Source organism: Amblyraja radiata, chromosome 22 (genome assembly GCF_010909765.2).
Source record: "Amblyraja radiata isolate CabotCenter1 chromosome 22, sAmbRad1.1.pri, whole genome shotgun sequence".
NCBI classification, from domain to species: domain Eukaryota; kingdom Metazoa; phylum Chordata; class Chondrichthyes; order Rajiformes; family Rajidae; genus Amblyraja; species Amblyraja radiata.
This window is the reverse complement of record NC_045977.1, coordinates 29,572,482-29,598,150: the sequence shown is the minus strand read 5'-3', so window position 1 is coordinate 29,598,150 and position 25,669 is coordinate 29,572,482. Positions and strand designations below refer to the sequence as shown.

Here is a 25,669-nt window from a genome sequence, read left to right as displayed (position 1 = left end):
TGGGCATGTGAATAATGTAAGGACCCCAAATAGGATTTTTGAAAATACAATAACAATAAATAAATTCAGTCAACGTCTTGAGTAGTTGCAACTTCAACCCATATTTCATACTTGGGAGACATATGACTATTTCATTTTTCTATCCCACTGCAATATTTTCTTTACAATTCCCCGTTTTCTCTGAAGCTTTATCTTTATTTTACATTAAAATTTCTCCAACCCATCCTATAATAAAGGAAAGCAAATAGCATATTCAATGAGAAGCATTGCATTCCAGTTGCAAAAAGTATCATAGCAGGGGAAGGGAGGGTTTTATTAAGATAGGGCATAGGCTGGAGAATGGGAAGGATGTTAAGAAAGTTATAATCGATAGGAATCATATATTGTAGATCAGCGGCACTTAATCAATACTAAGCCCAGTTTAATAAAGCGTAACCATTTAACTCTAAAGACTTCCTCTATTTGTTTATCTGGAACACTTCCTTCTGTGGTTGGGGGTGTGAGTACAAGGGAGGAGAGCCAGGAGAAAACATATCAGCAATGTTTTGATCAGCCAGAGAAGGAATAAACTACTCAGTAAACTACTATCAGTGAATGTTTTGGAAAAAGAATCATCCAGAACTAGGCATCCCAGTTGTCTTGGAGGGAATCTCCAAACACATAAAGATGATAGCACTCAGAGGTCGAGAGGTCTGCACAGTGACATGTATCAATATACAAAAAATGCCTGAGAATGCCTATGCAAAATTCTACCATGCCATATAACCCCCACGATAACAATCAAGCAAATTTTAACTGCAGTGATGAGGTTTACTTTGGAATTAAAGGCTCCACCCTATGGAGGTTAGTGTTGGATAATGAGGCATCCATTTTCCTTCAAGTAATTGGAAACTTTAACTTTATATCATTATTCATGGTCTTACCATCATTGTCATCACAACCTCACGACAACCCCCATCTCATCTCCCATTCACCCCATATCGCTGGTGTCCACCCTCGTCCAAATTCCTGAGACTCAGCCAGCCTCCACTCAACATCGCTTACTGTATGTCCCTGCATCAGCCTCCTCCAAAGTAGTCATCAGTCCTGATTCTCCCTTCATCTTCCACTTACATGCTATCCTCCCTTCAATCCCCCACCTATCCTATCTCCAACTCTTCTTTGTTCTCTGTAATGTTGGAAAATTGCAGATGACACCTTGTGTGACACAGAATACCCACGTCCACCTATCAAAATGCTTACTTGTAGAACACTAGGCCAAACATTGCAGCAGCCCTGTTAGTTTGGGGGACTCTGATTTAGTTTACCAATGTTAAAATTTGAGCCACAGTAAAATATCCCAACTACCTAATCCTGCAGATGCACTTTGCAGATATCAGAATAATGGTTGCTCTAGTCTGCAGAAATTTAATTGACTGAAAAACACAATGACACCAGAAGACACTCAACAGAACTCCCATCCAAAGTTTGCCTGAATGCTGGTAGAATGCTGGCAGCATCTCTGGAGAGAAGGAATGGGTGACGTTTCGGGTCGAGACCCTTCTTCTCTGGGTTCAAACCAGATTGTAAAGGAGACTGTTCCTACAAATGTCCTTTTCTGCCATTGGGGGGGAAAAAAAGCACTTAACTGAAACTAATATTTATTTACTGCCTTTATTCTCAATAAAGTTATCGTTTAAAGTGAAGATGTCCCACAAAGCAGTCTTTGTTTGGACTCCTCAATGTGGAGAAATGTAAGCAAAACAAAATGTATACTAGATTAAAATTAATTGCCATTTCACCTTCAAAAGGTGTATGGCACCAGATTGTAGATATGGGAGGGGGTAAGAGGACCAGTGGGACATCTTCTCCGATTGTATTTTCAGGAGCAATGGTAAAGAATTAGAAGCATGGGTTTGTTGGTATAATTAAGTGTCTTTATCATTCCTTTTGTAAATTCAGCATTTCTGCCTCCCACTTTGACATACCACTTCCTTTTTAATCTTTCTCCCCTCCCCATTTCTCTGTATCCTCAATATTGATTTCTCCATCTTTTTTTTTTGACAGTTTGGCGTTAACTCGGAAATAGTAACTCTTTCTCCATTAATTTCCACAATTGGGCAACAATTACATAATTTCACTTTAAATTCCAAGTTAATGCTTGTGTATTGTTTTGGTTTTGTATTTCCAATAAGCAAGCATGGTCGAGATGATCCGACTGACCAAATTTTATTGCAATATGGTGCTGAATTTTAAACTCTGCCTTTATGTTGAAGGCCTTGTTATGTACATATTCTGTTGTAGATTACCTGTCAATGGTTTGCTGCTATATTGCAGCTGCCCGTTGGTCACTGCCTGCACAGTAACAGCACTGCTTCCCGTTTGGCTTGTGATTACCGATGTTGTAGTCCCAGCTGTTGATGGTAGCTGCTGGCCCCTCTTCAGCAGTTGCTTTTGCTCCTGGTGTCGAAAGCGTGGCGGTACTTCACGAGGAGGATATCGAGACAAGGCTTGCTGCTGAGTGTTGGCTGGGTCCCGCTTGGCATTGCTATTGTTGCTGGTATTTATGGAAGTGCCGCTGTTAGAGTTGGCAGGCTGAAGCTGGCTTTGACTGGTCTTAGATGGTGCTGGCACTTGAGGGAAAGAAAAAAATGTTAATGTCTACTGCATGGATATATCACTAAATATTTACTTCATGACAATGGTTAAAACATGTGAATATATGTACATGAATACATATGTTCACGCTTGTACGTGTATTCATTCTGAATCTGAATAATAGTATTCACAAATTTCCGAAAAATATTAGCAATGGATGGTAAAAGTCAAGAGCAATTTTATATATTAAAAAAAGATACTATAGAATGTCCAGGGTTCCCTTTTTATGGGTTTAGTTTTCAGGCAGGAAAGAATGGGCTCCTTAAATGCAGTCAAACTTCAGCAAAAAGAAAAATCTATTTATATAAAATACTCACAACACACCAACTCAACTAAAAATGTGGAACCTGACACAGGAACCCACACAGTTAATTTTAATCCATACATGGTGCAGATGAGGTTGTAAGATCACCAGAATAACTTCCTTTGCATTTACTAAAACCATAGCAGAAACATCTCCACCTATAGTAAAACAGTATGCTATCTTTAAGTAGATTTAATATTACATTAAGAGTGCAACACTATGAAATAACTGTCGTTTCAAAATATTATTACTAATTTGTAATCTGAAGATATCCATCAGAGTAAAACCAATAATGCAAATTGGAAATATATGTCATGATACATAAATGGAGACTACGTACATTCACGTTTAGTGGATTCCCTATGCAGTAGGATTTTACTTAAAAATACTGAGATACAAGAGATGCAGATGCTGGAATGCACACATAAAAACTGCTGGAGCTCAACTGGTCAGTCAGCATCTGTGGAGTCAGAGGGATGATCAATGTTTCAGGATGAGACCGTACATCAGGACTAAGAATGTAAAGGGGGCATAGCTGGTATAAAGAGGCAAGAAAGAGGGCCTCACCCCGGCAATGGAGGAGGCAGAGGACAGACTGGTCAGTGAGGAATATGGAGGGGAGTTAAAATGGCTTGCGACCAGGAACTCAAAATGGAACAGGAAAGAATAGGAAAACCACAAAGGATGACATTTCCGTTGTCCTGGAGGGGAAAATCTCATCTTGAGAATAGATGTGGTAGAGACAGAACAATTGAGAGAAAGGGTTGACGTCCTTTCAGAGACAGGTATCATAGTGTGCTGTCATAGTATCTGTAAGCTATAATATTACTATAGTCTAATGTTTTAAAATCTGGTTCATCGCTACTCTAGATGATAAACTGGAGAAGGGCAAGAAACATATTTCAGAAAGATAATGTTTTCATCACAAGCAAATAAAGAAAGTTTAATAATACAAATTCATGAAAGCACTGAAAAGCTCATTTTATTCCATTTGTCATTGGAACCTTATACAGAAAGCTGTATATAAAATCCTTCTATTTCATGCCATGTGAGGATACTGCAGATGTAGACAAACTCGCTAGCAGCTTCTTACAGAAACAGAATGCATAGCTAGGGCCGTACTTACAATCTATATTTAAGAGGCTTTTAGATAAGGCACTTGGATATGCAGGGTGCGCAAGGATATGGATCACAAGTAGGCAGAGGAGGTTAGTTTTACTTGGCATCATGCTTGGCATGGACATTATGGCCCGAAGGTCCTGTACCTGACCTGTCCTACATTAGGGCTCAGTGCAAAACTGAAACACCTACAAGGCTCAGCATTACTCTTAGGGAGAGAGAAAATATCATTCACATCACAGTAAGCCGATCCCTGAAAAATGGCAGGTGAGTGAATAATGACAAGCATGCAGAACAGCTGCCTAGGCACAAGGCAGCTGAAAGCAGACAGTTCAGCGGATACTACACATTACTAATTACCTGGAAGCAAACTGCAAGTTTTTCCTTACAACAATCCATCCTTTCTTGTTCACCACCCCATCCTCAAAATAAATTCTATGACACATCCTGTTGATTATATCCCAATTACTCTTGTTTGTAGGCAGTGTCTGTATTAACAGTTTGAAATATAGAGCAGAGCAAGAGCAGCAGAATCCCTTGGTTCATCTGTGATGCTGAACATTTCCAAATTCAAAGAACAGCAACATTTGTCCAGAAGGGACCAAAGCATGCAGCCCTCCCCATTTCAGCGTGCAAACACACCCTATTTCATTCCGTAAATGATTAAACTGCATTAATACGAAAGGCAGAATTAGGAAAAAAACAACTTTAATCACAATCAAGTCTATGCTTTGAGATCAAATGGTTATTGGAAAGCGTGAGACAATAAAACCAAAATTTCATAGCAACTAGAATTTTCAAAATAAACTATGGGATGGAGAGGGAGTGAAGGCAGGGAGACAGAGCGATTGAGATAGGAGACTCATTAGTTAGGGGACAGACTGGAGATTCTGTGACCACTGGACTCCATCATGAAGTGTTGCATCCGTGGTGCTAGGGTCAAATATGTCTTTGAGCAGCTCAAAATATTCTCAAGGGGGAGGGTGAGCAGCCAGAAGTCATTGTGCTCAGTGGCACAAATTACCCAAGTAGAAAACGGAATGCCCTCCTGCGGGAGCTAGGAGAAAGGTTAAAAAGCAGAACTCAAGGATAGTGATTATTTTCTTCCAATGCCACATGCTAATGTGGAATGGAACAACGGGTAGGACAGATAAATGGGTTGGGATTATGATTTTTGGAGCATTGAGATCTCTTCTGGGGCAGAAGGTCAGGTTGCATCTGAACTGGAGGGGACCATTATTCTGTTGGGCAAATTTGCTAGTGCTGTTAGGTAGGATTGAAACTTAATTGTCAGTGGGATGGGATCCAAAATAGCCATTGCTGCAAGCTGACACATGAGTCAATGACAACAAGTTCAGTAGACAAGTAAGAGTACGGCAGGGAGCGAGGAAAGACTGTGGAATTAAATTGTGTTTATTTCAATGCAAGAGTCCTGACTGGCTTGGCAAATGAATTCAGAGCATGGAGAGGTACATGGGACTGGGATATTAGAGCCATTACAAAAACATGGCTGTGGAGGGTCAGGACTGGCAATTTAATGTCCCAGGCTGCAGAGAGAATCGAGGTGCAGGAAGGAGAGTAGATGTGTTTTTCATTTAAGCAGAATGTCATGGCCATCGTTAAGAGAACAAAATTCAGAACAAGACAATCCATTTTGATGCATGGTTTGAAGCAAGTGGATATGGGGAAATAGCAGGAACAGGGTACTGATTTTGGATGATCAGCCATGATCATATTGAATGGCGGTGTGGCTGGAAGGGACGAATGGCCTACTCCTGTACCTTTTTTCTATGTTCTAAGTAGGAATTCTAGATGTTTCTTGCAATCGAGAAGACCATATCTGCAGACGGTGCTAGGAATCATTAATATTATTATCACAGTTAGATTACTTAAAGTGCCCCATGTTAGCGCCAAAGTATGAGGATAGATTAGATGAATGTCTAAGAGATGGTGTAGGAGGGAAGGCTTTAGATTTCTGGATCACTGGAACCATTTCTGGGTAAGATGGGATATGTACAAATTGGATATGCTACAGATAAACCTGTATATGCCCAATTTCTATTGGGGAAGTCGGACACTGCTGGCTGGGAGGGTTTTAGCTAATTCAGCACATGAATGAGAAAACCGAGTAGATGTACAGTTGTCAGAGGGATGAAGTGAGTGGGAAATGATGTTGTTATGACTAGAACATGAGGGTGGAGAGGATAGAGAAGAGGTATGCCAGAATGTTGCTTGGAAGAGAGTGTTGGACAAACTTGTGTTATTTTCTCTGCAGCATAAAAAGCTGAGGGGATACACAATAGAAGTATATTGAATTAAGAGAGGCATAGATTGGGTAGTCAGTCGGAACCAGGGTGGAAATGTCAAAGACTAAAGCACATAGCTTTAAGGTGAGAGGGGCAACATTTTGAAGATGTGCATGACACACGCTTTTTCAGAGAGGTGGATGCTTGGAAAGCTCTACCAGGGATGGAGGCAGAGACTATAACGGCGTAGACTTTTAGATCGACACGTGGATATACAGGGATATGTATCATGAGAAGGCAGAGGCGATTAATTTAACCCAACATGTTCAGTACGGACATTATGGGTCGAAGGACCTGCCCTTGTGTTGTAATGTTCTGATTGTAAAAAGGGTAGGAATGACACTTCCACTTTCCCAAGTGCAGAACCTTCAGACTAATGACAATGGGAGTGAATGTAAAGCGATGGTAGTATTATATCAAGGACTCCATTGCCACAGTAAAGAGGAAGGAAACCCAAGGCATTATATCCCAATGATGCCACAAGGAAGAGTTTAAACAAAAAGATGCAATGCAATTATTTTGTTGAGACTGTACTATTCATTCCTTCACCCATCCCGTCTAATTAAAAAAAAATCCACTTTTCCAATTCCTATAAAGTCTCTCGACAGGGACATTGATTTTATTTCTCCTTAGATGTAAGGTAACCTGTTAAGTTTCCAGCATTTGTTTTTGTTTCACTACCAGCATCTGCAGATATTTTTTTTAATTTTCATTCCTGGTTCCGTTATCATAAGGGTGTATTTTAGAAGCCACTCCCAAAATTCACTAATTACTTCTTAATGCTACTCTTTAATTACATATCATTATGTTGTTCATTCATTCTTTCATAGCCCAAAGGGCAACATGTTGATCTAGGTAAAAGTAAGCTGAGCCTATGAACAGATTCTAGAAAGTAGAATTAAAAGCAGACCACGAGCAGGCACACAGGTTGAAATTTACTTTAAATTTAAAGTTTCACTTCAATTATGTATTATACTTTAGATACAATCATTTTAAGCAATCTACTTTCAACACATTTAGGAAACCAATCAATGTATTTTTTCTGATGAAGCAAAAAGGCTGGTGTATTCCAGTGCAGAACGTAACACCTGAAGCATGTTTCAGGGATAATGGATTAAATATTTAATTATAATTCCAATTATAACTCCAAGTGAACTCTGGTGCTTTATTCAGTGCTGTTAACAACCAAACCCTTTAAAGACAAAGGATTTTGTCCGTTTTTACATTGCTACAAAGCACAGTTCAAAAACAGTTCATATACATTTAATAGCTAAAATATTTCATTCAAATTGTTCAGATATTTAAGGAGACTTTTGGTGGTGTATAAAGCTTCATTGTTGTCACCCATTTTGATACCTGCAACAGGTCGAATCAAATTGATTAGCAAGAACACTTCAGGAGCCTCCACTTACAGCTACTACTTTGTGCTTTTAAAATACACTTCTCCCTAAAGTTTGCTAAAATAAACAGCTTAAACATCAACAATTCAATATTCAAGCTGCAAATTATTTAAAAAAAGTCTTACTGATCAAGTGGCTGTTATATTTATTTCTCCTCTCTTCCCCACGGCACTATTTTAGGCACCTCAGAGATGAAATTCAATTACATTTTGGCTAGCCATTACACATTCTTCTGATAATTGGATATACACGCACAGAAAATAAAATAATTTAATTAGAGCTTGACCTACAATTAACTTGGACAGTCACATTTTCAGATATTGGGGGTGGAGTGAGAGAAAGAAGTGTGGAATTAGGAGAGGCTTGACCATAACATGATAGCCAGAGACGCTGCCAACAAACAGATGGCAATTCTCCCACCCCCCCTCTCCAAGTACAAATTCAAAATGGAGAAGCATGTTGTCACATTACCCTTATAAAAGATACTGTTATAAAAGAGGGCTGCTTGCCAACTCTTCCAGAATAAGGGCCCCAATGTTGAGCTGCGTTATCCCACGTGTAACAACTTCCTTTTCGGTTAGAGTAAATCAAAGGCAGATGGGAAAACTTCAGCCAACCAAAACTTAACAGCACAAGCCTGAAACTGAGATCAGTCACTATGATACAGTGTATTCAGAAAGTATTCAGACCCCTTCACTTTTTTTCCATTTTGTTACGCTAGTCTTATTTTAAAATGGATTAAATTCATTTTTTTAAATCATCAATCTACACACAATACCCCAGATTTAAGAAGCGAAAACAGGTGTTTAGAAATTTTTGTAAAGCAATTAAAAAGAAATAACTGAAATATCACATTTACATAAGTATTCAGACCCTTTGCTATAACACTCAAAATTGAGCTTAGGTTCATCTTGTTTCTATTGATTATCTTGAGATGTTTCTACAACTTGATTGGAGTCCACTAGTGGTAAATTAAATTGATTGGACATGATTTGGAAAGGCACACACCTGTCTATATAAGGTCCCACAGTTGACTGTGCATGTCAGAGCAAAAACCAAGCCATGAAGATGAAGGAATTGTCCGTAGACCTCAAAGACAGGATTCTGTCGAGACACAGATCTGGGAAAGGGTATAAAACAATTTCTGCAGCATTGCAGGTCCCGAAGAGCACAGTGGGCTCCATTATTCTTAACTGGAAGAACTTTGGAACCACCAGGACTCTTCATAGAGCTGGCCGCCCAACCAAACTGAGCAATCGGGGAAGGCCCTGGGAGAGGGAGGTGACCAAGAACCCGATGGTCACTCTGACAGAGCTCCAGTGTTTCTCTGTGGAGATGAGAGAACCTTCCAGAAGGACAACGATATCTGCAGCACTCCACCAATCAGGCCTTTATGGTGGATTGGCCAGACGGAAGCCACTACTCCGTAAGGCACATGACAGCCCGCTTGGAGTTTGCCAAAATGCACCTAAAGGACTCTCAGACCATGAGAAACAAGATTCTCCGGTTTGATGAAACCAAGATTGAACTCTTTGGCCTGAATGTGCCAAACGTCACGTCTGGTGGAAACCAGGCACTGCACATCACCTGGCCAATACCATACCGCATCATGCTGTGGGGATGTTTTTCAGCGGCAGGAACTGAGAGACTAGTCAGGGTCGAGGGAAAGATGAACGGAGCAAAGTACAGAGAGATCCTTCATGAAAACCTGCTCCAGAGCGTTCTGGACCTCAGACTGGGGCGGAGGTTCACCTTCCAACATGACAACGACCCTGAGCACACAGCCAAGACAATGCAGGAGTGGTTTCGTGACAAGTCTGTGAATGTCCTTGAGTGGCCCAGCCTGAGCCCGGACATGAGCCCGATCGAACATCTCTGGAGGGACCTGAAAATAGCTGTGCATCGACACTCCCCATTCAATCTGACAGAGCTTGAGAGGATCTGCAGAGAAGAATGGGAGGAATTACCCAAATACAGGTTTGCCAAGCTTGTGGCGTCATACCCAAGAAGACTCGAGGCTGTAATCGCTGCCTCAACAAAGTACTGAGTAAAGGGTCTGAATACTAATGTAAATGTGATATTTCAGTTATTTCTTTTTAATTACAGTGCAAACATTTCTAAACACCTGTTTTCACTTTTATTATGGGGTATTGTGTGTAGATTGATGATAAAAAAAATAATATAATCCATTTTAGAATAAGGCTGTAACGTAACAAAATGTGGAACGGTTGAAGGGGTCTGAATACATTTCGAATACACTGTATGCAACAGTTTCCAGACTGCAGCTCTGCAGTCAGTCTTCAGATTTCTTATCCTCTCCCTCAAGCCTTCACTGTGCATTTCTTATATTTATCTATGTTTTATTGATGCGTCCAAGGCATTTGATAGAATTAATCATGAACAATTGTTTGTAAAATTGCTAGATAGAGGTGCCCCTAAATTTTTAGTGAGAATTTTAGTGTTTTCGTATGCCCATCAAACGTTTCCGGTTAAATGGGACAATGTTGTATCTGCTCCATTCTGTGTTAGTAACGGAGTGCGGCAAGGAGGGATTTTGTCTCCTATTTTATTTAATGTTTATATGGATGAATTATCAAATCAGTTAAATAGGTTAAAAACTGGCTGTCTTGTGGGCAACACTATTGTTAATCATCGTATGTTTGCAGACAACCTGGTCCTGCTCTGTCCATAAAGTGCTGGGCTGCAGCAGATGTTGAAGGTGTGCTCTCAGTATGGCCTTGATTATGACATAAAGTATAACGCTAAGAAAAGCCGCATAATGATAGTTAGAAGCGCTGAGGACAGGAAATCAACTTTTCCGACCTTTTATTTGTCAGACAGTCCTCTTGCTGTGTGTGAGGAAATTAAATACCTAGGTCATGTCATATCCGATGACTGGACGGATGACAAAGACCTCTACCGACAGCGCTGTAAAATTTATTTTCAAGCTAACATGCTTATAAGGAAGTTTTCTATGTGCTCTGACTCTGTGAAGTGTTCCTTGTTCAGAACCTACATCACACCGTTATATACTGCTCAATTGTGGTCTAACTATAAGAAAAAGAGTATGCAGAGGCTCAAGGTAGCATACAATGATGCAATGAGGTTGCTGCTTCGTGTCCCTAGGTGGCATAGTGCCAGTCAATTGTTTGTGTCCACTAGAGTGCCAACCTGTGAGGCACTCTTAAGACAGCTGATGTTTAGTTTTATGTGTCGCCTGGACAAGTCAGAGAACCACATAATTGAAGCCCTAGTCAGCCCTCTGAAAAGCTGCTATAGATTCACTTCTAGGCTAAGATGGCATTGGTGCAATAGCTTGTATATCTTATAGGCTAATATGCAATTTTTAATGTATTTTTTGTATCTCCTTATACTGTATGATGTGTTATATGGACCTGTGTCTGAAATAAAGCTTAATTATTATTATCATGGCTCAAGACGTTGGCCCAGGAACAATGAGGGCCAAACAAAGATTGTCAGGCCTATAAGAAATGTTGTTATGGGCAATATAGTTGGAGAAAAACTATTGCATCTGCTTGCAAGTTAACTCATCAAATTCTCATATTCAACAAGATCATCCACTAGAGACAAAAAGCTGGAGTAACTCAGTAGGTCAGGAAACATCTCTGGAGAAAAGGAATAGGCGGCTGTCGGACCCATAGACGTGATACATTTCAATATGACGTCAGTTACCATGACAGGAATGTTTTTGGTCGAGGCCCTTCTTCAGACTGAGAGTCAGGGGAGAGGGAAACTAAAGGTATGAAAAGGTACAGAACAAATATGAGCCGTCACAGATGCCCAAATAATCCACAATGGTTCATTATTGGCTGTGGAGGAGGGGAATGCGAACAGTAAAACTAGTAGGATGACTAGGGCGAGGAGGGACAGAGAGAGAGGGAATGCACGAATTACTTGAAATTAGAGGAATCAACACTCATTGCTCGGTGTAACCTGCCTGGGCAAAATATTAGTTGCTGTACCTCCAATTTGAGTGTGGCCTCACTTTGACCGGGGAAGAGGCCCAGGGCAGAAAGGTCAGCATGGGAATGGGAAGGAGAGTTAAAATACTTGGCAACCGGGAGATCACGGAGCCCAAGGCGGACTGAGCGTAGGTGTTCAACATAACGATCGCCCAGTCAGTGCTTGGTCTCGCCAATATGTAGTAGTCCATACTGAGAACAGATGCAGTAGATGAGGGCAGAGAATATGAAGGTGAACCTCCGTCTCATGTGAAAGAACTGTCGTGTGTGTAGTGTATGGGTAGTTGTTGGTCAGTGTGGATTCAGTGGGCCAAAGGGCCTGTATCAGAATCTCCAAACTAAACCGAGACAAGCTGTACAGGTCAAGCTGCTGAAGTAACTCAGCAGATCAGACAGCGTCCATGGAAGAAAATGAAACAGATGTTTCAGGTCACAGCCGTTCAATATTCCAGCATCTGCAGTCTCTTTACATCTCGCCAGTCTTTCATTGCCACTGGGTTAAAATCCTGGAAATTCCTGCTCAGCAGCACTACACGTACCTACCCTGAAGGACCTTCTCAACGCCGGCAAATACGGTAATGGCAGTTGTCTTTGACATCAGTAAGATTAGTTAAAGTCAACAGTGAGCAAGAACTAAATTGGACCTCATCTTGGCATTGATAGCCCATCCACTTGCTAAATATAATGTTGACCACTTGTGAAGCCACCCATTGCAAATTTAATTACACCCAAGGATTGGGCTGACAATGAATAATCAAAATTTGAAGAGTACAATTTATTGCACTAACATAACACACAAATATAATCTTCACATTTTGGGTTAAATGCACAGAGAAATTCTGTTCCTTAAAAGCAACACACGGATGTTTTTGAATATTCAGCAATCTCATAAATGCTGAACAGTTTATTTTAATTGAGGATGAGCACAGAAGGGTAGAGGAGGCAAAATGAACAGTCAAAGAAACAGAAATTTACAGAAAACGGTGTTAATAGTACTTTTAAATACTGTAACTAACTCATCTTCCATTTGTCTTTTACACTTCAGAATGGGCACGTTTTTCTTCCTTAATTCTGCAGAATTTCCTCTCGCTATCCTTGAGCATGAGTGAACAATGTACTCTTCTGTGCCTTCTATTGCCAATACAAGGATTCACAAAGACAAAATGTTTGCTTTCCCTTTTATAGGCCACAAACAACTACTATACAGAGCTGGAGTGAGTGTCTCAGTTACGACAGAACTGGATAAACTCTTAGCTCAAAAGAAAGTGCAGGCTGAAAATTATGTTGAAAAGGTCATTGACCCGAAATGTTAACATTGTTTTTCTCTCTCCAGAGATGTTAACCAACCAGGTGAGTACCTCCATCATCTGCAGATTTTTTGCTTTCTATAACGACTGTACTGGTGCTACCTCCTGCACCCACACACAACTCACTGACTTCATCCATTTCACCACTAATTTCCATTCAGCAGTCAAATACTCCTGGACCATTTCCGACATTTCCCTACCATTTCTAGACTTCACTATATCCATCACAGGGGATAGACTAGTGACCGACATAGAAACATAGAAATTAGGTGCAGGAGTAGGCCATTCGGCCCTTCGAGCCTGCACCGCCATTCAATATGATCATGGCTGATCATCCAACTCAGTATCCCGTACCTGCCTTCTCTCCATACCCTCTGATCCCCTTAGCCACAAGGGCCACATCTAACTCCCTCTTAAATATAGCCAATGAACTGGCCTCGACTACCCTCTGTGGCAGAGTTCCAGAGATTCACCACTCTGTGTGAAAAAAGTTCTTCTCATCTCGGTTTTAAAGGATTTCCCCCTTATCCTTAAGCTGTGACCCCTTGTCCTGGACTTCCCTAACATCGGGAGCAATCTTCCTGCATCTAGCCTGTCCAACCCCTTAAGAATGTTATAAGTTTCTATAAGATCCCCTCTCAATCTCCTAAATTCTAGAGAGTATAAACCAAGTCTATCCAGTCTTTCTTCATAAGACAGTCCTGACATCCCAGTAATCAGTCTGGTGAACCTTCTCTGCACTCCCTCTAGGGCAATAATGTCCTTCCTCAGATTTGGTGTCCTTCCTCAGACATCTACTATTAACCCACTGACTCTCATGGCTATCTGGACTACACTTCTTCCCACTCTGCTTTCTGTAAGGACTCCATCCCCTACTCCCAATATCTCAGTCTACGCCGCATCTGCACCCAGGATGATGTGTTCCACACCAGAGCATCGGAGACGTCCTCATTCTTCAAGGAAAGGGGGTTCCCCTCTTCTACTATAGATGAGGCTCTCACCAGGGTCTCTTCCATACCCCGTAACTCTCCTCTCACTCCCCATCCCACACGTAACAAGGGCAGAGTACCCCTTGTCCTCACCTTCCACCCTACCAGCCGTCCATATAACAAATAATCCTGACCTTTTCGCACCTCCAACGGGATCCCACCACTGGCCACATCTTCCCATCTCCTCCCGTCTGCTTTTCGCAGACTGTCCCTCCGTAACTCCATGGTCAATTCGTCCCTTCCCACCCAAACCACCCCCTCTTCTGGCACTTTCCCTTGCAACCGCAGGAAATGCTACACTTGTCGTTTTACCTCCCCCTTAAGACTCCATTCAAGGATCCAAGCAGTCTTTCCAGGTGCGGCAGAGGTTCTCCTGCTCCTCCTCCAACCTCATCTATTGCATCCGCTGCTCTAGGTGACAGCTGCTCTAAATCGGCGAGACCAAGCGTAGGCTTGGCGATCACTTCGCCCAACACCTCCACTCGGTTCGCAATAACCAACCTGATCTCCCGGTGGCTCAGTCCTTCAACTCCCCTTCCCATTCCGAATCCGACCTTTCTGTCCTGGGCCTCCTCCATAGCCAGAATGAGGTCCACCGTAATTTGGAGGAGCAGCACCACATATTTCGCTTGGGCATTTTACGCCCCAGCGGTATGAACATTGACTTCCCTAATTGCAGGTAGTCCCGGCTTTCTCCTCCCCTCCCCAGCTCCCCCTCAGCCCACTGTCTCCACCTCTTCCTTTCTTCTCTCCGCTCCCTCCCCCCCCCATACCCTCACATCAGTCTAAAGAAGGGTCTCGACCTGAAATGTTGCCTATTTCCTTCATAGAAGCTGCCTCACCCGCTGAGTTTCTCCAGCATTTTTGTCTACCTTTGATTTTCCAGCCTCCTTCTGTATTGTAAATTCCCTATCATTCCAAGAACAAATTGATAATTTAGTCTTACGAGTAGTAGAGTAAAACAGTTTGGCATTGAGAAAAAGGATAAAACATGCACTTTGAAAGCAGTTAATTTAACTTTTGCAAATTACTGGAATCAATCCTAAGGGGCAATATAAACCTTAATTTGGAAAGGCACAATAATTCAGGGACAGTCAATATGAAATTGTTACCCTACTCCATCACTTTCTGCAGCCTCTTGCGTTCCTTCGTGTTGGAATTGCCATACCAAGCCATGATGAAACTAGTCAAACTTTCTAGAACATTTGAAAATACACCAAATCTCTTTAAACTTCTAAGAAGACAGACTCTTTGTGACTATATCTGTGCTGTGCCCAGGGGGTCATCTGAGATGTTAGCCCCATGAATTTAAACTGTTAACTCTCTCCACCACCCATCCAGCAATAAAAAGTGGCACGTGATCTCCAGACTTCAATGATCAGTTCTCCTTGGTCTTGCTGACGTTCAGCAAAAGGTTGTTGTGGTACCACTACCAGGTGTTTTCTCTCTCTACTGTATGCTGATTTATCACTGATGATTTAAATAACCGCAGTGGTATCATCAGAGAAATTATAGATGGCATTGGAGCTGTACTTAGCCCCCTGCTCTTCTCCCTTTACACATGACTTTGGCTAAGTATGCAGTGTTGAGGCTGATGGGCAGTGAGAAGATGTTGTTACTGATCTGCACTGATTGATGTCTGCAGATGAGGAAATCAGGGATCATAAAGCAAAGAAAGATGTCCAGGTTATGGAGCTTGGTGATGAGAGATGTGCTTCAAGATAGCTGGAGGTTTGGTGGAAATACAATATCAAGATAGCTGGAGACTATGTGTAAGAAGGAACTGCAGATGCTGGTTTAAACCGAAAATAAACACAAAAAGCTGGAGTAACTCAGCGGGACAGGCTGCATCCCTTAGAAGGAATGGGTGACGGTCACCTGCAACCCCAGAAGATGCAACACCTGTCGCTATACCTCCTCCCTCGACTCTGTCCAAGGACCCCGACAATCCTTTCAGGTTAGGCAGAGGTTCACTTGCACCTCCACCAACCTCGTCTACTGTATCCGTTTTTCAAGATGTGGACTCTCATACATCAGCGAGACCAAACGTAGACTGGGCGATCATTTCCCGGAATACCTTCGCTCAGCCCTCCTGAACCAGCCCTGATCTCCCGGTTGTTGTACACTTTAATTCTCCTTCCCATTCCTACACAGACCTTTCTGTCCTCTGTCTCGTTCATTGTCAGAGTGAGGCTAAACGCAAACTGGAGGAACAGCATCTCATATTTCGCTTGGGCAGCTTATAGCCCAGTGGTATGACTATTGATTTCTCTAACTACAGGTAGCCCCGGCATTCTCTCTCTGTATCCCTCTCCCACCAAAGTGGCATTAGCTTCTCATTTTCATCCTACAAACAGCTTACAATGGCCTGTTTCCTTTATCATCGTTACTTTTTTGCATATCTTTCATTCACTGGTCTTTATCTCCCGACATCACCATCAATATCTCTCGTTTCCCTTATCCCTAACCAATCTGAAGGGTCTCGACCCGATACGTCACCCATTCCTTCTCTCCAGAGATGCTGCCTGTACCGCTGAGTTACTCCAGCTTTTGTGTTTAGCTGGAGACTATATGAGCGCCTCTCGATATGATGTAACCCGAGAAAACAATGAATACATGGAGGAAATTGTCAGCTGTATGCACAACTCCGCAGATTTACGATCCTGACAAATCTCCAAGAAAACATTGCCAAGTTGGTAAAGGAGGCTGGGTTCGAAGTAGACCAAGCTGACATGGAATTCCTGGATTCACATTGTAAAGCATTCACAATCAAGGATTTCTTAAAAGCTTGAGCAATAGAGGTCACAGGAGGTACACGAAGCGAACAACATAGCACCAATAAAAAAGCTCACCATGAAGAGGCATTGTAGGATCTTTGCCTTGTTTGAGAAAGCGAGTCATTTTCAGAAATAAAAATCCCTACAAGGAGAGCTTTAGATGTCTTTGTATGATACAAAACATTTGATTTAATTAAAAAAAAATAATAATAAATTAAAAAAAAATAATTTAAGTAAAAAAAAAAATCATGAGGAAAAAAAAGCGGAGCTTCACTCATGAGCCACCGCAGGACAATGAAAGGAAAAACACTTTTTGGTTTATAAATGTTTGCAATGTTTCCCCAGCAACTAACTGGTTCATAAGGATTGCTGTGATTGTCAGAGATTTAAGATGCAACTAAAATTGGAAATCTGGCAAGATTGGATGAGGTTTTTTTTGGTTCAGAGGATATTGAGAGGACATTTAAATGAAAATAAAATTGAGGGTCTCAATACAGAATAAATATGATCCAATTCCCTGATTGCTGAGATAATCCAGCACTGTTTTTTTCTTTTGTAAACAGGTCAACACCAGACTTCAATCAAAGGATTATCTGACATCTTGGCCCATATGACTCCATACGCTAGGTACGTTACAAAACTTACCTTCAGCGACTTTGGTGCCTTTGGGGGGGGGGGGGGGGGGGGGGGGGTGATCATGGTGATCATCTAAAATCAGTACCCTGTTCCTGCTTTATCCCCACATCCCTTGATTCCTTTAGCCCTAAGAGCTAAATCTAACTTCCTCTTGAAAACATCCAGTGAACTGGCCTCCACTGACTTCTGTGGCAGAGAATTCCACAGATTCACAACTCTCTGGGTGAAGAATTTTTTCCTCATGTCAGTCCTAAACGGCCTACCCCTTATTCTTAAACTGTGACCCCTGGTTCTGGACTCCCCCAACATAAGGAAATATTTACCTGCATCCAGCCTGTCCAATCATTTTAGGATTTTGTTGTTTCTCATCCTTCTAAATTCCAGTGAATACAAACCCTCTCGACCCATTCTTTAATTATATGTCAGTCCCGCCAATCCAGGAACTACACTGCACTCCCTCAGTAGCAATAATGTCCTCCCTCAAATTATGAGACCAAAATTGCACACAATACTCCAGGTGCAGTCTCACTATACTGTACTGCCTTGTACAACTGCAGTAGGACCTCCTTGCTCCTAAACACAAATCCTCTTGCAATGAAGGCTAACATGCCATTAGCGTTCTTCACTGCCTGCTGTACCTGCATGCGTACTTTCAGTGACTGATGTACAAGCAGACCCAGGTCTCGTTGCACCTCCCCTTTTTCTAATCTGACAGCATTCAGATAATAATCTGCCTTCCTGTTCTTGCCACCAAAGTGTTGATCAAACAGTATTGCTGATTGCCAGGCCATCCGTGATTGATGACTGAGGCGAGCATCTGCAGGGTGGCATCTTCTGTCGTGTGAACCACCAACGTATCCAGATGTGAAGGATGAGTGAAATCAATTGCCATCACGTCAAAAGTGTCTATTTCTGATGTGTGCTGGGCGTTCGACCTCCTGGGAGCACGGAATAAGGTGTCAGCCAGATACATGTGCTAAGCAATACTGTTTGATCTTCAGATAACCTCACATTTATCCACATTATACTGCATCTGCCCACTCACCCAACCTATCCAAGTCACCCTGCATCCTCATCGCAGCTCACACTGCCACCCAGCTTTGTGTCAAACCTGGAAATATAACATTTAATTCCCTCGTCTAAATCGTTAATATATATTGTAAATAACTGGGGTCCCAGCACCGAGCCTTGTGGCACCCCACTAATCACTGCCTGCCATTCTGAAAAGGACCCGTTAATTCCTACTCTTTGCTTCCTGTCTGCCAATCAGTTCTCTATCCATAACAACTTAACACATCAAGTTCAAGTGTTCAAGTTCAAGTGAGTATATTGTCATGTGTCCCTGCATAGGACAATGAAATTCTTGCTTTGCCTCAGCACACAGAACATAGTAGGCATTTACTACAAAACAGATAAGTGTGTCCATATACCATAATATAAATATATACACACATGAATAAATAAACTGATGAAGTGCAAATAACAGATAATGGGTTATTAATAATCAGAGTTTTGTCCGAGCCAGGTTTAATAGCCTGATGGCTGTGGAGAAGTAGCTATTCCTGAACCTGGTTGTTGCAGTCTTTAGGCTCCTGTACCTTCTACCTGAAGGTAGCAGGGAGATAAGTGTGTGGCCAGGATGGTGTGGGTCTTTTCCAATTCAGAGAGTGATCCAAAAGGTTTCCTTATATCTGATCCTCAGCAAATGCTGAGAGATCATCAGAAAATATTGTTGCCAGTCCAGAGGGGGATTTTGTAAAAGTAAAATCTTCCAACTGATAAATACAGAAACAAGCCTTGCTGCATTCAGCTATACTGACAGAGACTTTTTAACATTACTGCCTCTGTTCTTGATTGAAGAATGATCTATCAAGAAGTACAGCAAATGGCATGATTTCTATTAACTACTGGCTCAGGATTGGCTGTTAGACTATTAAAATCATGACTATCACTGTAATCAATGGATTTACTCCAACACATCTGGTTTATGTGAAAGGAATGTCTGCTGCACCCCGAGGGCAAACACATGCTGGATTTTGCTGGATATTCAGAAATGGTTAGATTTTTTGATTTTTTTAAATAAATGAAGAGGAATAGTTTGAACAAAAATTAATTGTTTTAAACCAATAAACCTTTATTCAAAGTATGCTACAATTCCTACGCCAACATATTGCTATGTGACAAATAAAAATAATTCACTTCTTACTATAAAGCAACCCCTGCATTACGGAAGAAGGCTGCATTCTGAGAAAATGGCCTGTATCGTGACTCTCATCTGGGTAGGCTGCGTTGGTATAAAATAAATGGTATTTGCTGTTTGTTCACATAAATTTTGAGAGTGAATTGTTCTGCATCTGAAATTTTTGGGTAGTGTTCTGCAAATTATATAAGGGTTCCTTTCCATTATCCAAATAGCTGCAACCCTGAGGTACACCGTACAGATATATAAATAACATATGCTGCAGTCTTTTCATTACAAACCATGTATAGATTTAAAGTACTGGTGTCTTCAATTTTATTTAGGTTTCATTGGGGAAAAGATTGAAAACATGTATTCATATTTTTACTTTAAAACATTGTACCAGTTTTAAAGGTGAAATATTACTCCCAACCCCCTCTACTTTACTGTGTCATCTGCCTGTTTATTTCCTAATACTAACTGCAAACAGGTCAGCAATTGGCAATGCCAATAAAGTGAAAGCTTACCCAATCACAGATAATGTTAACCCCATGTATCCAGGAAATCAAGCTGAATGGCAGGACATTGGTGCAAAAGCTAACAGGAAACAATGAACAAGTCTCACCTTTGCTTTTTTGTTCAATTGCCTGAAACAAAAACAAAAAATCATGTCAAAATAAGAAAGCTTCCACTTAAAATTAAAGCAGATAAATACATTTAATTTTAGTTATTTTTTATATATTAGAAAGTCAATACAATGCATAAAATCTATGCAGCACAACCAATTGATACACAAGAACAAAAGAACAGATATGGGATTTAATAAATACCATATCCACATTACTCAGCACCTAGAATTACCCAATACTAATTAGGATGTTGTTGACATTATATTTATTCAATAAATAAAGAGTTATAGTAAAAGATGCAGTGTGATCCTGATGTGACCATTAATACATCAACTAGGTCTTCTTATTCCACCATTCATGGAGCTTCAAGTGATAAATTGACTAAAACATTCCCATTAAACTTTATTTCCTCCCAAATGAAACTGGATATATTCAAGTATCCTACAGAAAAACAGATCTTCTCATCCAAAAGTGGTTAAGCAGTAGCGTTAGATTTTGTTACTCCGTAATCACTATTTGAGAAAGCACTGGAAGTAAAGTATAATTCAAAATCTCTTGAATGTGTTGAATACTCCATGTACAAATTTACTAGGTTTCCAATAATGAAAGTATTCTAGTGTAGGGAATTCCCACACTTCACTCACTTCTCCACATTTAAACGTTTGTATTTTGTAAAGTCTTGAACATGTTCTGGATAATCTGATTTTATTATGTAGCTATTCGAAAAGAGGCACACAGTATAAATACCTTCTTCAGAGCGGCTTCCTTTTTCTTCTTGTCGTCTTTTCTCTTTTTCCTTTCTTCCATCAACTGTCCCTCCTTTTCTTGCACTCTATCCCTTCAAAACAGAAAAAGCTAATTTGGACACTGACTTGACCACAATACATTTTCTGTTTATTACTGGAGACACCAGACATGATTTGACACAACTAGAAAACAGGAAAAGCTCTGTGTAATCTACTTACAGGATTACCCTTACTTTAACCTTTCAAATACTAGCTTGTAAAAAGCTGCTCCTGTGTGCAACTAGACCAGAGGTACTATTCCACTTTTAAAAACAGGTTGTTTTTTTTAAAATATTTTTTTATAAGTACTCTCCCAAGTTAATAAAAATAGGAACATGTAAAGTCTATACAAACATACAGTGCATCATAAAGTATTCAGACCCCTTCACTTTTTCCACATTTTGTTACGTAACAGCCTTATTCTAAAATGGATTAAATTATTTTTTTATCTATCATCAATCTACACACATCACCCCATAATAAAAAGGCGAAAACAGTTGTATAGAAATGTTTGCAAAGTAATTAAAAAGAAATAACTCAATTTTGTCCATCATTCTTAAACATCTTGTTCAAACTCAGCTTTTGGGACGCAGAAAATATCCTTTTAGATAACTGTAGCAGTCTTGTTACTGGTTGCAACTAATACGAGCAGCATGTACATACATTTAGTTCAAGCTGTATGGGAAAACTTTTTAAATAGAATGTCAGAGCTTCGCTTTCACATCTTTATGGTGCCAGTGGAAAAGAATCAAGATAGTGCAAGGAGGAAAGCAGATCTAATAATCCCATTTTCAAAGCTAATAACCAAAACAAATGCTTGTGAAACTAGAATGCCATTACACATATGAAATATGGGGATTTCAGACTATATTAAAAATACATTAAACCCTCCCGTAAACAGTAAGTATTAATACATGGAGGTTTATAAATTGCTCTGAATCGGAATGGATACATCAATGTTTACCTGTATGCTTTGCTCCAGAACTGCTGACTGAAAGTGATTTTGTGGCATTTAGGAAAAGACTTCCCATTACTGCCAATCTATATCAACTTCCAACTAATGTTTCAAGTTCCACTCAAATACAATAATTGTTGGAAATATAGGACAGGAACAATAATGTAATTCCCAGTCACTTCAATATGATATTTGTGCCCCTTCTCAGTGACAAAAGGGCACAAATATCATCTTGAAGTGACTGAGAATGACAGACATCCCAATAAATATATAAAGCCATTTTCTTTCAGTGTCAGTTTGGATCCATGTCACCTGCTGTACAAGATCCTCAGTACAAGTAATTTTTAGAACCACAGCAAGTTATTACACAGCAGTATCAGGGGAATTCTGTAACATTTCATTTATTAAACTGTGATCAAATAACATCACTGGCCTTAAAAGATAATTACAGAAGAATGCAATCCAAGCCATCTTTTCAATTGGTCAAAGATATTTTACTTTAATTGTTCTACTAAAGTCTTTCTGATCACACCAAGACAGAATTGGCAATAAGGTTATTGACCTGAACCATAACTGTTCTTTTCTCTTATCACAGGCACTGCTAAGTCAAGTATTTCCAGCATTTTATGTTTTAATTTCAGATTTCCAGTATTTTATGTTTTAGTGCATATTTCCAGCATTGCATTTTAATTTCAGATTTACAGCATTGTGTTTTCATTCCAGATTTACAGCATCGGAAACCAGAAGTGACGGCGCTGGGAACGGCTGCGGCTCGCCTGCAGTCCGTTTGTCTTTACTTTTTTGTGTTGTTTTTTTCGTTTTGTGTAGTTACGTTTTTGGTTTTTAAGCTGTGTTTATGTGGGGGGTTGAAACGGGGCTTGCTGTCTCTCCCTTCGGGGGAATACGACTTTTTGTCGTATCCCCCTTCTCTGCCTCCGTCTACGCTGTGGCCTAATGGTGGAGCTGGCGACCTCGAGGCTCCGGAGGCAGAGCCTGTCAGGACTCGCCCTGGGCTCGCTCCCGTGAGGGCGGCCTGACGAGGGGCTGAGACTCTCTCGTGAGGGGCTGTGACGCTCCCGTCGGAGTGGCCCAGCCCGAGGTGGAACGGCACTCCCGTCGGAGTGGCCCAGCCCGAGGTGGAACGGCACTCCCGTCGGAGTGGCCCAGCCCGAGGGTGGAACGGCACTCCCGTCGGAGTGGCCCAGCTCAAGGGAGGAACGGCACTCCCGTCGGAGTGGCCCAGCTCGAGGTGGAACGGCACTCCCGTCGGAGTGGCCCAGCTCGAGGGAGGAACGGCACTCCCGTCGGAGTGGCCCAGCTCGAGGGAGGAGCGGCACTCCCGTCGGTGTGGCCCAGCTCGAGGGAGGAGCGGCACTTACGTGAGGGCGATCCGGCTCGGGGCTGGAACGGTGCTCCGGTGGCTGGGACGGCGTTCTGGCGGCGGCGACATGAGTCCTGGGTTGAGCCGCGGGCCAGCGGCTGCGTCCGCTGGACTGGAGGGCGTCAGCTTCGACCACCCCGGGCCGCGGTGTTTGAGCCGGCCCGTTCGCGGGGTTCGGTGAGCCGCGGGACTGTTTGTGCCATCGCCCGGTGGGGAATCGCCTCAGCGCAGAGGGAGAAGAGGAGGGAAGAGACAGTAACCCTAAGATTTTTGCCTCCACCACAGTGAGGAGGAGCTTGGAGGATACACTGTGGTGGATGTTAATTTGTGTTTATTGTTGTTTTTTATTGTATGTATGACTGCAGGCACGAAATTTCGTTCAGACCGTAAGGTCTGAATGACAATAAAGGTATTCAATTCAATTCAATTCAATTCATCTGTGTTTTTTCCCCATTTTGATTATCTTTGTGGTTACTCTGTGCCATGGAAACTATAAGTGCAGTAACTATTCAACATACAGTCTGAGTACAGCACCAAATAGTTTAATCATAACTTGTTTTTTTTTAGTATCTTGACTATGGTTCAACCAGTTAACACAAGTCTAACAAAGACAAGTCTCTGCTTAGTAATTCTTAACTGTTTCAAAACAAATTAGGGTGCTGCATTGCCTATTTGCTTTTTCTATTTGGAGTATATTACACTTGCCATTTGCATTATTCAGCCTAATTAATTCTAAAATGGAGAAAAATAAACCAGAGTTTGCCTTGTTCTCCTTAGCTTAATTACTTCTCTCTCATCCAGGTATAATAATGATTTATGTAAATGTCTAAAATTTGTAAGTGTTTATAAGAGAGATCAGATGATTTGACTCTCATTTTTAAAGCTGGACATTAATGAAAAGTACCTTAGCTCCTGTCCAACTGGGAGGGACACCCAACTAGAATTAATAATGAATCAGTTTGAAGCGAACCTACGTAAAAGGTTCAACAGTAGATGATAATCATCCAGCATCTGTATTCTACTCCACAAAAGGAGATGCAGATATCTGCTAAAGGCAGAATTGGACCCGTTTTGCAAACTCACGTGACAAAATGAGCATCCTAACATCCATTGCCTGGACCATACAAGACAAGTCGAGTTAGTCATATGCAGAAGTATGATGAGGTACAGGTACAAGGAAAAATCTTGCTTGCAAAAGCAGTCACATGCACTCAGACAGACACACAATCAAATTATACATAAATTACTTAAAATTTCCACATGACTGCAAAAAAAGACATTAGTGTAAAACATAAATTAGAAAACAAAACAAATGCATTGTAGTGCAAGAAGTAAACAATAGCATTTCAATAGACAATAGATGCAGGAGTGGGCCATTTGGCCCTTCGAGCCTTCAACTCTGTATTCAATGTGATCATGGCTGATCATCCCAATCAGTACCCCGTTCCTGCCTTCTCCCCATATCCCCCGACTCCGCTATCTTTAAGAGCCCTATCTAGCTCTCTCTTGAAAGCATTCAGAGAATCGGCCTCTGAGGCAGAGAATTCCACACTCACCACTCTCTGTGAGAAAAAGTGTTTCCTCGTCTCCGTTCTAAATGGCTTACTCCTTATTCTTAAACTGTGGCCCCTGGTTCTGGACTCCCCCAACATCGGGAACATGTTTCCTGCCTCTAGCGTGTCCAAACCCTTTCATTATAGAGATAGGACTTGGACAATAAAACCAGATATGTCAGGTTGTTGCTCACTGATCCAACTCTGTATTCAACTTCTAACTAAGCTCAGGGGACTGGGTCTCTGGGCATCCCTTTGCAACTGGATACTCAACTTCTTTATCAACAAAACACAATTGGAACTGATTGGTAACAGTTCTTCCTGATAACCATCAGCACAGGGGCACCTCAAGGCTGTGTGTAACTCGAGCGTCTAGGAATGGAGGCTACAAAATGTGGTGGACACTGTCCAGTCCATCATAGGTACTGACTTCCTCATTATCGAAGGGATCAATAGTAGTTGCTGCATCAAAAAGTCAGCCAGCATCAAGGACCCACACCACCCTGGCCACTCTCTCATTTCACTCCTGCCATTGGGAAGAAGGTATAGGTGTCTGAAAACTGCAGCTTCCAGGTTCAGGAACAGCTTCGTCTCAACAACTATCAGGCTATTAAGCATTACTATCACCAACTAAACTTCAAACTGTATTGGTTGCGCTAGGGACTTCAGGCTTTTGATAATGTTTTTTTTTTAAATTGAACTTTGTTTATTATGTTATCTACTGAGTAC

The 25,669-nt window shown here is 41.3% G+C and overlaps 1 protein-coding gene across 9 annotated transcripts in view; it reads right to left on the bottom strand.

Annotated features, from left to right (window-relative positions):
* Positions 1 to 25,669, bottom strand: part of tnrc6a (trinucleotide repeat containing adaptor 6A) — an 86,026-nt gene that overhangs the window by 37,974 nt on the left and 22,383 nt on the right. For all 9 annotated transcript variants that reach the window (XM_033040867.1, XM_033040868.1, XM_033040871.1 and 6 more), the window contains exons 3-5: positions 21,014 to 21,104; positions 20,263 to 20,284; positions 2,289 to 2,612 (exon numbers count right to left, since the gene is read on the bottom strand). In XM_033040867.1, the coding sequence (XP_032896758.1) occupies positions 2,289 to 2,612; positions 20,263 to 20,284; positions 21,014 to 21,104 (437 nt within the window). The remainder of the gene's footprint in view (positions 1 to 2,288; positions 2,613 to 20,262; positions 20,285 to 21,013; positions 21,105 to 25,669) is intronic.